This window comes from Passer domesticus, chromosome 31 (assembly GCF_036417665.1).
Source record: "Passer domesticus isolate bPasDom1 chromosome 31, bPasDom1.hap1, whole genome shotgun sequence".
NCBI lineage: Eukaryota > Metazoa > Chordata > Aves > Passeriformes > Passeridae > Passer > Passer domesticus.
The window spans coordinates 1,974,431-1,987,961 of record NC_087504.1 but is presented as its reverse complement, the minus strand read 5'-3'; the positions used below and the strand labels follow the sequence as shown (position 1 = coordinate 1,987,961).

The 13,531-nt window shown below is 68.8% G+C and overlaps 2 protein-coding genes across 2 annotated transcripts; both read right to left on the bottom strand.

Moving 5' to 3' along the window:
- Window positions 1-268: 268 nt before the first annotated feature.
- Window positions 269-7,210, bottom strand: NR4A1 (nuclear receptor subfamily 4 group A member 1). The gene is made up of 7 exons (XM_064401160.1): window positions 6,803-7,210; window positions 3,485-4,278; window positions 3,112-3,241; window positions 2,859-3,010; window positions 1,694-1,896; window positions 1,440-1,618; window positions 269-1,349 (listed from the first exon to the last, which is right to left on the bottom strand). Exons 2-7 carry the CDS (start codon window positions 4,274-4,276, stop codon window positions 1,093-1,095), a joined length of 1,713 nt encoding a protein of 570 aa, XP_064257230.1. The 5' UTR covers window positions 4,277-4,278; window positions 6,803-7,210; the 3' UTR covers window positions 269-1,092.
- Window positions 7,211-9,856: 2,646 nt separating this feature from the next.
- On the bottom strand, window positions 9,857-12,067 carry TAMALIN (trafficking regulator and scaffold protein tamalin). The gene is made up of 7 exons (XM_064401073.1): window positions 12,024-12,067; window positions 11,573-11,627; window positions 11,142-11,244; window positions 10,966-11,059; window positions 10,827-10,893; window positions 10,674-10,740; window positions 9,857-10,591 (listed from the first exon to the last, which is right to left on the bottom strand). The coding sequence occupies exons 3-7, from the start codon at window positions 11,203-11,205 to the stop codon at window positions 10,167-10,169; spliced, it is 717 nt and encodes a 238-aa protein (XP_064257143.1). The 5' UTR covers window positions 11,206-11,244; window positions 11,573-11,627; window positions 12,024-12,067; the 3' UTR covers window positions 9,857-10,166.
- Between the last annotated feature and the right edge of the window lie 1,464 nt (window positions 12,068-13,531).

The following is a 13,531-nucleotide window of genomic DNA, read 5'->3' as shown; positions in this document are numbered from 1 at the left end:
TCCAAGCCCCGGCTGTCCCCAGCTCCGGTCCCCAGCCCTGACTGTCCCCAGTTCTGACTGTCCCCAGCTCCGACTGTCCCCAGCTCCCGTGTCCTGTTTGTTCCCTCCGGCTCCCCCTCCGCGGTGTCCCGGCTGCCCCCAGCTCCAACATCCCGTTTTTCCCCCTCTCCAGAGTCCCAGCTGTCCCCAGCCCCGCTCTCTGTCCCCCCTTCCCAATCCCCGAATTTAAACTAAAGGGGAACACAAGGGACAAAGGTCCCGCCCGGTGTCTCTCACTGTACGTACAAGTTTATATACAGAAAATGGCCAAAAAGAGGGAAACCCAGAAAAATATATATAAAGGGGAAGGGGCCGAGGCTGAGGGGGCCGGAGCCACCCCCCGCCCGCGCCCCCCGCTCTGTACAGGACCCGGCCGGCGCTATTTACATCAGGGGCGTTTTTACAGGGGAAGAGGGCACCGCGCCGGCGATGCCCCCGGGGAAGACGGCACCAGGGCTGCTGGGGGGCCGCGCCCTGGGCCGTGAAGGCACGTGGGGCACACCCAAGGGTGCCCCCAAGAAGACTCAGGCATCTGAGATATCCTGGGAGTGATCCAGGGGGTCCCAGGCATCCATGGAGTGATGCAGGGGTGGTCCCGAGCATCCCAGGATGATCTAGGGGTGCCCAGGGGGTCCCAGGCATGCTGTGGATGACCCGGGGTGGGGTTCCAGGTGTTCTGGGGGTGATCCAGGGGTATACATAGAGCTTGGGAATGGCCCGGGAAGGGGGGTCCCAGGTGTCCCAGAGGTCATTCAGGAGTCCACAGGGATGTCCTGGGCATCCCAGAACTGATCCAGGAGTGACCAGGGCAGGTTCCAGGCATCCTGGGAGTGACCCAGGTGGTTTTTGGGCATTTTGAGGGTCACCCGGGGGGAGTGCCAAACATCCCAGGGCTGATCTAGGGTACCCAGGGGATGTTCCAGGCACCCCAGGGGTGACCCAGGGGTGCCCAGGGGGTTCCCGGGCATCCTTGGGCTGAGCCAGGATTGCCCAGGGCGGGTCCCAGATGTCCCCAGGCAGGTCAGGGGCTCATGGCAGCCCCTTGCCCGGGACTCAGAAAGGCAGAGTGTCCATGAAGATCTTGTCGACGATGGGTGGCGGCGGCACCAGATCCTCCAGCTTGAGGTAGAAAATGCGCTGGAGGCCCTGGGTGCAGAGGCTGCGCAGCTCGGGCAGCTTCCCCAGCAGCTTGGAGAGGCAGCTGGAGCGGCCGGGCTCAGCCCCTGCGGCCGCCACGTGGTCCTTGAGGCAGCCCACGATGCGGTTCTGCAGCTCCTCCACCCGCTTCGGCTCCTTCAGCCCGTGCCGGTCTGCGGGCGACACACAGCCCGTGGGACCGCGGGGACAGACACCAGGCGGCGACGGGGACAGCGGCAAGCCCGGAGCTGGGCGGGACTCACCTGTGATGATGACGAGGGCGGCGAGGCAGGAGAAGGAGGGGACATCGACGCTCATGCGGTGCAGGCTCTGGGAGAACTCGAGGATGGCGTCGATCCACTCCCCGAAGCCGCGCACGCACTGCTGCCGGTGCAGCACCACGCCGTTGCAGAAGATGAGTTTCCCTTCCTCCGGCTTGGAGCTGCCGGCAGAAATCCAGGCGTCACCCCCGGGCACGGCTGGGGCTCCCCCTGCCCCGCGCTGCCCCGGGGCTCACCGGTACGCCAGGCGAAGGATAAAGAGCTCCAGGAAGGCTGACTCCAGCAGAAGGTCCTGGTCCTCCTTGGGCAGCTCGGTGAAGCCCTGGATCTTCTCGGCCCACTTGCGGATGACGTCCATGGAGCCGGTGAGCAGGTCATAGAACTGCTGCACGTCCACGGAGTCCTCCTTCTCAAACGGGCACGGCGCCGACTCCTGGAACTGCGAGGGGATGGGTCAGGGCGGGATGGGGCAGGATTGGGATGGGTCAGGGCTGGGATGGGGCGGGATTGGGATGGGATGGGTCAGGATTGGGATGGGATGGGGCAGGGCTGGGATGGGATGGGGCAGGATTGGGGTGGGATGGGTCAGGATTGGGATGGAATGGGGCAGAACTGGGGTGGGGCAGGATTGGGATGGGGATGGGTCAGGATTGGGGTGGGATGGGTCAGGATTGGGATGGGGATGGGGCAAAACTGGGGTGGGGGATGGGTAAGGATTGGGACAGGAATGGGGATGGGTGAGGAACTGGGATGGGTCAGGGCTGGGATGGGTCAGGACTGGGATGGGGATGGGTCAGGACTGGGATGGGGATGGGTCAGGTTTGGGATGGGGATGGGTGAAGAACTGGGATGGAGATGGGTCAGGAGTGGGATGGGGATAGGGATAGGGATGGGGATGGGGATGGGTAAGGATTGGGACAGGAATGGGATGGGTGAGGAACTGGGATGGGTCAGGACTGGGATGGGGATGGGAGCAGGTCAGGATTGGGATTGGGATGGGGATGGGGATGGGTCAAGGTTGGGATGAGAGCAGGTCAGGAACTGGAATGGGTCAGGACCTGGGACAGGGGGTGGATCAGGAATTGGGATGGGAATGGGATCAGGACCTAGGATGAAGATGGGTGAGGAACTGGGTGGGAATTGGATAAGGATCTGGGATGGGGACAGGTCAGGAACTGTTGGGTTAGCAACAGGGATGAGTTTGGATGGGGAACCTGGATGGGGACAGGATCAGGACCTGGGATGGGGATGGGAGAGGAATTGGGATGGGGACAGCATCAGGATTTGGGATGGGGACAGCATCAGGATTTGGGATGGGGATGGGTGAGGAACTGGGACAGGGATGGCTCAGGATCCAGCCCCAGCCCTGGCATGGCCCTCCAGGAGTGGCACCAGCCCTACCTTGGAGTAGTCGAGCTTGGTGGCACTGGGGATGGAGTCAATGTGTGCCCGCACCAGCGAGGTGATGAGGCTGACCGGGGACGCATCCGGCGGCTGCTTGGGCTTGGAGGGGAGACGGCCCCGCCGCCCCTTCAGGCTGTCGGTCCGGACCACTGTGGGTGGGGCTTGCAGTGAGTGCCTGTCCTCAGGGCAGCCAGAACGGCTGCAGAGAGGGCACTGCTGGGTACCCCCACCCGGGACGGGACCCTGGTACCTTCTTTGACCATGCCGACGGCCAGGCACTTCTGGAAGCGGCAGAACTGGCAGCGGTTCCTGCGCCGCTTGTCCACAGGGCAGTCCTTGTTGGCCAGGCAGATGTACTTGGCATTCTTCTGCACTGTGCGCTGCGGGTGGGGAAGGAGCGGCCGAGCTCAGCCCGGGGCGCCGAGCTCCGAACAAAAGCCCTTCTGTCCTCCCCTGCCTCCCTCTCCAGCCCAGCATCCGGCTCCGCGTCCGTGGGGAGGGCTCCGCGGCCGTGCCCCCTGCCCTGCCCCTCCCCGGGGCACCCCGCAGCATCCTCCTGCCGCCGCAAAGCGCTGTGGGAACATCCCACAGTGTGGGAGCGGCCAGCCCGGGGGTCCCCTTACCTTGAAGAAGCCCTTGCAGCCCTCGCAGGTGCGCACGCCGTAGTGCTGGCACGACGCGTTGTCCCCGCAGACGGCGCAGCGGCCCTCACCTGCCCCGGGGCTGCGCACCTTGCTGGGCGCCAGCGCCGGCCCCTCCAGCAGCGGCGAGCTGGGGGCCAGGGGCAGCCCCGCGAAACCCCGGGGACCGCCCTGGCTCGGGGGGAAGGCGTCCGTGTCCAGCAGCCGGGGCGAGGGGCCAAGCTGCCCCTTCAGGGCGGCGGGAGAGCCGGCAGGGCTGGGGGCGGGGGGGCCGAAGGCGAAGAAGGGGGGCTGCGACCCCGCGCCCTTGGCTGGCTCAGCCCAGGGCTGCCCACCCTCATAGTTCGGCAGCGGGGAGTACGCCCCGAAGGAGCCCTCCCAGCCGGGCGCCTGCGGGGGCTGGAAGCCGGGCGTGGCGGGCGAGGGGATGGAGCAGGGGCTCCCGTAGCAGTCCGAGCCGCTGGAGGACAGGGTCTCGTCCGGCTGCCCCCCGAAGGCGCTGGGGTAGCAGCCGTACACCTGGAAGTCCTCCAGCTTGAAGGCGCTGGCGGCGCTGGCCTGGCCGCTGGCTGGCAGCTGGTAAAGAAAGGCGTCGAACTCGCCGGCGTAGCCCTCCATGAAGGTGCTGAAGCTGGGCAGGGCTGGGGCGGCCGCCAGGTCGGCTCCGGCCACTTCCATGGGGAATCGGCCGCCCTCGGGGCTGAGCAGCTCGGCCGGGCAGCGCTCGCAGGGGCCGGCGCCCGTGGTGCTGCACTGCGCCTGGATGCAGGGCATCTCTGCGGGGAGAGAGAGGCGTCAGTGGGACCCCGGCACCGCCCCTGCGGCGTCCAGGCAGGGCATGGAGAAGGTGGGAGCGGTGAGAACTTCGCCAGGGCTCCCCTCGTGCTGGAGCTGCACCTCCATAGCCGCTGGCTGCGTGGTGGCGGCCACCAGCGTCCCCGGGAAAGGTCACGGCACAGCCAATGGCTGCAAAGGACATTCCCCAAAACGCTGGCTTAGCAAAAGCCCCCGAAAGGGAAGGAGGGAGGAATGTGGCCAGCAGATTCCCAAGCCCTCGGGCTGGCCAAGGGAAGCCGGAGTTGGGGCTGCGCTGGGTTTTGAGGGTTCCACTTCCCCCGTATCCCCTTTTAGGGATTTTTGGGAACATCAGTGCAGGCAGCCCTCCAGGGGAGGGGGAGAGCAGCCCACCCTCTGTGCCTGGAGCCCCCCGGGGCTGTGCATGGATCTGGTGAGACACAAGACAAGCAGAGTCCTGTGCCCAGCTGAAAGCCAAGCCAGAAGTGACCCCCATGGCAAGACGATAATGTAATTCATCTCGCAGACCTTTAAAGGTCACGCTGCACTGGCCCCCGGCCACGTCCTGGCACGGCCCTGCTGCCAGAGCCCCCGGATTCCCCCAGCCAAATCTGGGCAGCTCGCTCGGGCACCAAGAAAGCCGACACCCGCCAGGAGCTGGGTTTAAAAATATCCAGCGTGGGTCCAGCCCTGGCACCCGCGGGATGGCACCGGCCCCCAGCCCCCTGCTGGTGGTCCCAGCGGAGTTTGTGCGTGTCCAGCTGGGTTCAGAGGGAGCAGTGACCCCCCGGCCGCCTCCTGTCCCCAAATGAAGCCGAGGGGACCCGAGGCCGTGCTGGGCACATGCCCCGGGGGACACTGTCTGTGCCAGCGGGAGTCTTCCGTGCCTGCATGAAAACCCTGGCAGATGAAACGCCTCGACCCCTCCTGTGCTCCCGGTTGTTTGAAGGTTTCTGCTCTCACCCACTCGCTGACAGCATTTGGGGTCCCCTCTGCCCTGTCTCACCCCTCACTGACAGCATTTGGGGTCCCCTCTGTCCTGTCCCAGCCCTCACTGACAGCATTTGGGGTCCCCTCTGCCCTGTCTCACCCCTCCCTGACAGCATTTGGGGTCCCCTCTGCCCTGTCTCACCCCTCCCTGTCAGCATTTGGGGTCCCCTCTGCCCCGTCTCAGCCCTCACTGACAGCATTTGGGGTCCCCTCTGCCCTGTCCCACCACTCACTGACAGCATTTGGGGTCCCCTCTGCCCTGTCTCACCCACTCACTGACAGCATTTGGGGTCCCCTCTGCCCTGTCCCCTCGGCAGCGGGCACAGATTCCCGCAGCAGCCTCCGCGCTGCCCACGGCCGGGCTCCGTGCAGATTCCCGGTTTGGGAGCGCGGGCAGCTGCCCGTGCCCAGCCCCGCGGCTCTGCCGGCACGGGCGGGTGGCAGCCGCTGGCACCGGGCCCCGAGCCGCGGGCGGGCGACAGCAGCCGGTGGCACCGGGGGTGGCTCACGCTGCCCACATCCCTGCCGGCACCTGCTGCCCGCTAATGCCCAGCGGCTGCTGCCAGCCCCGCGTGGGCAGCGGGGCTTTGCCCGCACCGGGCGGGCTGCCTGCACAGCCCCGTCTCCGCTGCCGGGTCCCGGTGCTGCCGGCACATCCCGCGTGCTCCTGCCTGCCCCGCTGCTGCCCTCTCCGGTTCCGTGACCGCTCTGCTCGGGGATCCCGGGGTGATGCCCGGTGTGGGGTGGCTCTGCCCGCTGCCATCCCCACACACGGGGAATTCCTGCGTCTGCAGCTGGCCCCGGTTGTGGTGCCGTGATGGGGGAACCGGCCCGGTCCCCCATGGCCCAAGAAGCAGCTCCCGGTCCTGCACAGCTCCTCACAGAGGAGAGGGCGGTGTCGGGCTTTTCCCGGGACCCCCGGGGCCGGGACCTCTCGCTCTGCCAACTCCCGCCGGGTGCGCGACCCCCGGCTCTTCCCGGTGCTACCGGCACTCCTGACCCAGTTCCTGCCGGTGCCGCTGGGACACCGGATCCCGTGCACCTCCCAGCGCCACGCGGGACACGCGACTCGGTTCCTCCCGGTGCCACCGGACACCCACAAGGGGCAGCCCCGCACAGCGCGCACCGCCCGGTGCCTTCCACCGGGACCCCCGACTGTCGCCGGTAGCACCGGGGGTTCCTTCCACAGCGTCCTTCGGCTCCACCGGGACGCGCGAGCCGGTTGCCCGAGGTGCTACTGGGACACCCGACCACATCCATCCACCTTGCGGGACGCCCACCCCCTTGAGCCCCCGGTGCCACCGGGATGCCCGACCCGGATCCCCTCGGTGCCACCTGACACGCCCGACCTGAATCCCTCCGGTGCCGCCCCGGACAGCGGCTCCTGTCGCCCCGGTGCCACCGGGACACCCGACACCGTGCGCCTCCCGGTGCGCTCAGCCCGCCCCCGCCGCCAGCACCACCCCGTGCCCCCGGTGCCCCCCGGTGCCCCCCGCATCCCGGTGCCGCCCGTACCCGGGTGCCGGCGCGGCGGCGCTCCGGTTCCCGCTCCTGCCACGGCCGCTCCGCGGGCTCCGCCGGGCTCCGGCCCCGCCACTACTTTCTCTTAAGCGCTCGGTGACGCGCGGGGCGGCGCGGGGCCGGTGACGCACGGGGGGGGCGGCCCCGGCGGGGGCGCGGCCGTGACGCACGCGGGGTTCCATTGACGCACCCGCGGCCCCGGCTAAAAATACCCCCGCGGCCCCGGCTAAAAATAGCTCGGGCGCCCCTCGCTTCCCCACAGATCCCCCCCGGGGCTCCGGGGGCCGCCGGAGGGGGGGAGGGAGGCCCCGGTGTCAGGGGTATCCCCGGTGTCCCTGCACGGTGTCTCCTCGCTGCCGGTGCGCCGGGGCCGGCGTCCCCCGGTGTCTCCATCGCCGGTGTTTCCGGTGTCCCCTCCTTGCTGCAACTCCGCTGCGCCCACCCCCGATGCCCCCTTCGGTCCCCACCCCCGGTAGCCTCTCGGTGTCGGTATCCCCGGTGTCCCCTCGTTGCCGGTACCCCGGTGCCCCCATTCTCGGTGCCCTCTAGCTGCCGGTATCTCCGGTACCATCACCCCCGGAGCCCCCTCGGTGCCGGTATCTTCAGTGCCCCCGGTATCCCGGCGTGCCCCCGGTGCCCCCGGTACCGCTATGCCCAGCGCCCATCTGGGTATCCCCGGTGCTCAGCGGCACCGGTAACCCCCGGGCTCCTCCCGCTCGGTGCCGGGTGCGGGGGGAGTGACGCGGGGTCCCGCCCCCGCCCGGTCCCCGCGGGGAGCCCCTGGCCGGGCCGATGGAAAGAACGGCGGCTGCTGGCGGGCGCCGGCGCCGGGAACAGCGCCCGCGGGCTGGAAAGATGAGCTCAGCCCGTGCGGAGCCGGCCCGGGCCCGCGGGAGGGCGAAGCGTGAGCGGAAGGGACCCGGAACTCCGCAGTACCCTTCGGTACCACGCCGGTACCCCCTCAACACCGGCCGGTACCATCCCGGTACCCCTAAACCCCGTCCGGTACCATCCTGGTACCCCCTCAATACCCTCCGGTACCATCCCGGTACCCTTCGGTACCACTCCAGCATTTCCCTCGATACCCCCCGGTAGCTCCCCGCAGCTTCCCAGCCGGTACCGCCCGGTACCACCCCGGTACTCCCTCGGTATCTCCTGATACACGTCGGTACCGGCTCGGTACCGTCCCTTGCCGTACCCCTCGGTTTCCACAACCCGGGGACCCGTCCCGCTGTGCCCGGTTTGGCCGCGCCCCCGGGGCTGACGGTGCCCTTAGCGCTCCCCCGTTAGTGCCGCTGCAGCGGCAGAGCCCCCGGCACGGTCCCACCGGGGGGCTGGGGTCGGTGCCCCGGGAGCCGCTACCGGCACCGGGACCCTGCTGGCCTCACGAACCGCCGGCGCCGTGAGCAGCAGCGGGGGCAGCCCGCAGAGGGGTCCGGAGGGCGCACGGCGGTACCGGAGGAGGCGGCCCGGTACCGGAGGAGGCGGCCCGGCACCGGGCGCTCGCTCCTTCCCTCGCTCCGGCCCCGCTTCTCGCTGTCGCCCGCCCCCGACGGTGTCCCGTGACATCACACCTGCCCGCTGACGTCACACCTGCTCGCTGACGTCGCGGGGATCCCGCGGCACCACCGGGGACGCCCCCAGAGGGATCCCCCGGGCCCGAGGTCACCGCAACACGCGACGAGGGGCAGCGCCGGTGCCAGCCCGGGGACACGGCCGCGAGCGCTCGGGACCGGTCACACAGGAGGGTCCCGGAGCTGCCGGGGGTCCCAGCGCCACCGGGGGCGCGGAGGGGGGGGTGCAGCCCCCCGCATGCCTCGCTCGGTGGTGGCGGTACCGGCGGCAGGAGGGCGACACCGGCAGCCCCCGCAGCCGGGATTAGCTGTACCCCGGCAGAGGTCGCGGGCACTGCGGTGGCTTCGGGGGAGGAAACCCGAGCCCAGCCGCCCCGGCAAGGCCACGGGGGTGCAGGGAGGGGACCCCCGGTCACAGCAGCCCCAGGGAGCCACCCCGACACCCGGCAGGGGACACGACGGCCACCAGGCAGCCCCGGGGTGGCGCTGGGGGTGATCAGCCGGTGCTCACGGCTGCCCCTGGCTCCCTGCCCCGGGCCTATATTTATCGGTAATGACAGGCTGCTCCGGGGCGTTCCCGGTCCGTGCCCCGCAGCCTCGGCCCCCCGGCCCTGCCGGTGCCACGCGTGCCCCCGGTGTCCCACGGCCACCTGCCCATTTCCGGGCACACGCAGCCCCAGGTCGGGGCTATAAAAAGCTCAGCGTGGGGTGGCAGCTGCCACGGGGGGGTCCCGTGGTGGCTGTGACCGGAACGGGATGCTCCGAGCCCGGCTGCACGCGGGAGGACGCCGGGGCTGCGGGAGCCAGACCATAAATGTCCAGCTCGGAGCTGTCCTGGAACGGGGACAAGGCAGGAGAGCGTGGGGGAGCGGGCTGAGCCCCCCACCCCCCTCCACGGCAGGTGTCACCCCCAGATCTCCACAGGCTCCTCTTGGGGGGACAGGGAGGGCAAGGGAGAGTTGGGGTCTCCAGACAGCCCGGCCAGAGGGGAAACTGAGGCACAGCAGAGGGCTGGGGGCTCTCGGTGCTCCTCCTGCCCCCGTGCACACACCGGTGCTGCAGCCAGCCCCAGCTCTGGGGGTGCTTTGTGTCCCCCAACTCCTCTGGATGCTGCTTCAGTGGTCGGGGGGACACCGAGGCAGCTCGAGGGGGACCCTGTGCCCGTCCTGCGTGGGCACCGCAGGGCACCGCGTCCCCCGCAGGCGGAAGGGCTCGGGGTGGGACTCGCTTCCCGCCGGCTGCCGGAGGAAACGGGGCAGGAAGGGCCTGGCCGGGGCCCCGCAGCGCCGGGACGCGGCCGACAGCACCGGGGGGGGGACACCGGGGGTCCCCGGGAGCTCGCTCACGTCCAGGGTGACAGCAGTTTGTCACCGGAGCACAGTGAGGAGGGGGCTCCAAGGGGGCAGGGGGGAGCTGCAGCCCCCAGCCCCACCACGGGGCTCTGTCCCCCCTCAGTCACAGCCACACATCGCCGCAAATCCTCTCTGTATTGGCGCTACAACAGCCCGGGGGGCGGAGGGCGGGACCCCCGCGGCCCCCCCAGCCCGGGGAATGCGGGGCTCCCCCGGTGCTCCCCTCCAGCGAGGAAGGTCCCGCTCCGTGAGCCGCTTCGGGAGAGTCCTCACGTCTGTCCCGTGCTGTTGTGTCCGTCCCTCAGCGCCACGATCCCCACGGCCCGGGGGGGGGCCAACCCGAACCTCCTTCCTGCAGCCCCAGGGAGGGGGGGCCGGGGGGAATGAAGCCCCCTTGCAATAAATAAATAAATAGTCCTGGGGGGCCGGCGGCTAGAGGTGACTCTCCTCCTCCTCCAGCGCCCGGTTGAGACCCGGGATGAACTTGAGCAGGCGCTGGCGGAAGCTGCTGTGCCGGTTCTTGCGGGGGGCGGCGGCTCCGTCCCCGGGGTCCCCGGCCCGGGCCCAAAGCCTCCCCGCAGCCCCCGGCCCCCCCGCACACTTGAGGCTGGCGCTGCGGGCCAGGGCGGGTCGGGGACGCGGTGGTGGGGGCGCGGGACCCCCGCTGTCCTCATCCTTGTCCTTGTCGCCATCCTTGTCCCCATCCAGGGAGCTGGAAGAGGCGAAGACGCAGGTCTGGTACAGGGAGTCATCGCTGCCGCTGGCCCGGGAGGAGCCCCCCGGCAGCCCCTCCCCCTGCAGGCACCAGCGGATGGACTCCAGCGTGTCGTAGATGCTGGGGTCCTTGGCCACCACACCTGATGGGGGACACGGGGGTGTCAGGGGGGCCGGGTGGTGCCCCAAAATCCCCCCCACCAATCCCCCCCGGCCCCCACTCACCCCGCACCAGCCGCTGCTCCTGCACCATCAGCGAGCGAAACTCCCCCCATTTCTCGTAGAGGGTTTGCTGTGGGGAGGGGGAGGGGATGAGGACCCTGGGGAGGGGTCCCCAGCCCCTGCCAGCCCCCCGTGCCCCCTGCCAGCCCCTCTCACCTTCAGGTACTGCAGCCGGGCCTCCAGCTCGGCCCTGCGGATGTTGGTGCCATAGAGCGTGTCCAGCCTGTGGGTCAGCAGCCGTCAGCACTGGGGGGGCTGCAGCCACCCGGGCCCCCCCCGAGCCCCCCCAGCTCACCGGAGAACGTTGCCCGAGCTCTTGATGATCTCCACGATCTCCCGGTGACGGATGCCCTCCACGTTCAGCCCGTTCACCCCCGTGATGGTGTCCCCTGGAGCACGGGGTGAGCAGGGGGGTTCAGGGGGGCTGCTCCCCGTTGGGGGCCCCCCCTGGCTCCCCCCGGGATTGCTCACCAGCCTTGAGCCCCGCGGCCTCGGCCGGGCTGCCGTCGTGCACGCGGCACACGAAGGTGAACATCTCCACGCTGTTCCTGTCCTGGTGGTGCAGCCCGTAGGTCTGGAAGGGGGCTCTGGTGAGGGCCACGGGGGCACCCCGACCCCCAGGAACCCCCCAGGAGCAGCCACGGGGCAGCAATGCAGCGCTGAATCGCTGCTGGGCGAGCGGGGCAGCGCCGCAGCCCCCGGCGGGGGGGGGGCTCGCCCTGATGGCTGCACCCCAGGGTGCCCCCCCGGCGGCACAGCCGGGGGAGGTTCGGTGACTCTGTCACCACTAAAAATAACCCCCAGCTCAGAGACAACTTAAAAATACCCTCGTGCAGAGCAAGGTGCGGGTAGGAAGGGCGGGGAGCAGGGCACGGCACGGCTCGGCTCGGCTCAGCACCCACCTGGATCTCGAAGCCGAAGGATTCCTCTGCCTTCTTCTCCAGCGTCACCACCCTCCTGGGGGACACAGGGATCAGGGACAGGGCAGAGCACCAGGCACGCCCAAAACTGCCTGTGCAAACCTCTCAAAATGCTGCTTTGGGGTCCCCAAGGACAGGACAGCTCTGCCTGAGGTGGGATTCCCTCCATCCCACCCCCAGGGATGAGATCCCCACCCCTCCCCTCCCCAGTTTGCCTTGGCCAGAGCTCTGTGGGTGCCAGGCAGGATGCCCACAGGGTCTGGGGTGTCTGAGCCCACCAGGGAGCTGTGACCCCACGGCTGCTCTCTCCTCCCCCATAAAATCCCCCTCATTCCCAGCCCTCCCGAGGTATCCAGAGTGGAACAATGTCCCAGCACCAAGCCAACCTCTGGCACAGAGACCCCAGCCCCACTCCCGTGTCCCCTGTCCCTACCTGTGCTCCTCCGGGGACTGGCTTGGTGATGCCCACTTGAACCCTGTGTCCTGTGGCAAAGGGAGAGCCATCAGCCCGAGGGGACACCCGAGGGGACATCCCCCACCTCCTGCAGGGACATCCACAACGCCGCGTCCCACCAGGGCAGCGCCGAACCCCGGGGGAGCGCCGTGCCAAGCCGGCACCGAACCAGCGCCCGGGTGCCCCCCGGGCATAACGGGGCTTTGATCAGGACTCAAAGGCACCCTCAGAGTGCCCCGTGCTCGCCCCACGCTTTGACGTCAGCCGTGCCGCGCCCACCCCACGCCGCGCTCCGAGGGGCCCCGGCACAGAGGGGCCCTGTTGTGGCCACAAAGTCGGGTTTTTTCCACAAAATCCACCAGACAATGCCCCTGTTGTGGCAGGCGCGGAGGCGTGGGCGGGTGGAGGGACTGGCAGGACCCTCACGGCAGGGCAGGGGGTGACAGGGCTGTCCCCAAATGCCCCTGGGTGGCTGCTGGGCTCTGGCAGCCCCAGTGCAGCGCAGGCAGTGTCACCCCTTGAGAGTGGCACATCTTGGTGGCAGCCAGCGGTTCCCTCTGTGCTCTGCCTGCCACGTGGGTGTCACCAGCCCTGCTGGTGTCACCAGATAGTGACAGACCTCCCCAAACGCATCCACAGGCACAAAACCACCAGAAGTGGGTGTGCTCAGCAAAGGGAAAGTTGTCGCCTGTCACGCTGGGCCCCACGTCACCGCAGTGACAGGAAGGTGACGCAGGACGCCCCGGACCCCTCAGGGACAGGTCTGGTGGTGGCCTTGGCTGGTGAGCGGCAGCCAGGCCACCGTGCACGTCTGGGCTGTGGCAGTGCAGCCGTGAGGCCACTTCTGCTCCGGATGCCGCCCCGCTCCCGCTTCCCACGGCGCTCAGGAAGCGCCACGGGGCCGGGGGGAGCGCCAGGGCGGTGCCGGTCCCAGCAGCACCACAGAGGAGCTTTTCCAGGGGCCCCGTGCTGCACCAGAGCAGACCTGGGGGACGCTGGGACCTGTCCCTAAATCAGACCCGGGGTACTCCAGGACCTGTCCCTAAATCAGACCTGGGGGACTTTGTGACCTGTCCCTTACTGTCCCCAAATCAGACCCAGGGCACTCTGCGACCTGTCCCTAAATCAGACTGGGGAACTCTGGGACCTGTCCCTAAATCATACCTGGGGGACTTTGTGACCTGACTCTTACCCTCCTTAAATCAGACCTGGGGGACTCTGGGACCTGTCCCTGACTGTCCCTAAATCAGATCTGGGGGACTTTGTGACCTGTCCCTTACTGTCCCTAAATCAGACCTGGGAAACTCTGTGACCTGTCCCTTACTGTCCCTAAATCAGACCCAGGGAACTCTGTGACCTGTCCCTTACTGTCCCCAAATCAGACCTGGGGGACTCTGGGACCTGTCCCTGACTGTCCCTAAATCAGACCCCTGTCTCGGGGTACCCTGTGGGCGATCCTCTTGCCCTTCTCACAGGACAGAGTCCAG

Coding starts and splice junctions, on each gene's coding strand:
- TAMALIN (XM_064401073.1), bottom strand. CDS start 11,205: ATGTTCACCTTCGTGTGCCGCGTGCACGACGGCAGCCCGGCCGAGGCC. Junction 11,060..11,141: donor GGCCGCGGGGCTCAAGGCTG/GTGAGCAATCCC, acceptor CCCGTGCTCCAG/GGGACACCATCACGGGGGTG. Junction 10,592..10,673: donor GGAGCAGCGGCTGGTGCGGG/GTGAGTGGGGGC, acceptor GTCCCCCATCAG/GTGTGGTGGCCAAGGACCCC.
- NR4A1 (XM_064401160.1), bottom strand. CDS start 4,276: ATGCCCTGCATCCAGGCGCAGTGCAGCACCACGGGCGCCGGCCCCTGC. Junction 3,242..3,484: donor GCTGCAAGGGCTTCTTCAAG/GTAAGGGGACCC, acceptor CCCCACCCGCAG/CGCACAGTGCAGAAGAATGC. Junction 1,350..1,439: donor CGCCCTCGTCATCATCACAG/GTGAGTCCCGCC, acceptor TGTCGCCCGCAG/ACCGGCACGGGCTGAAGGAG.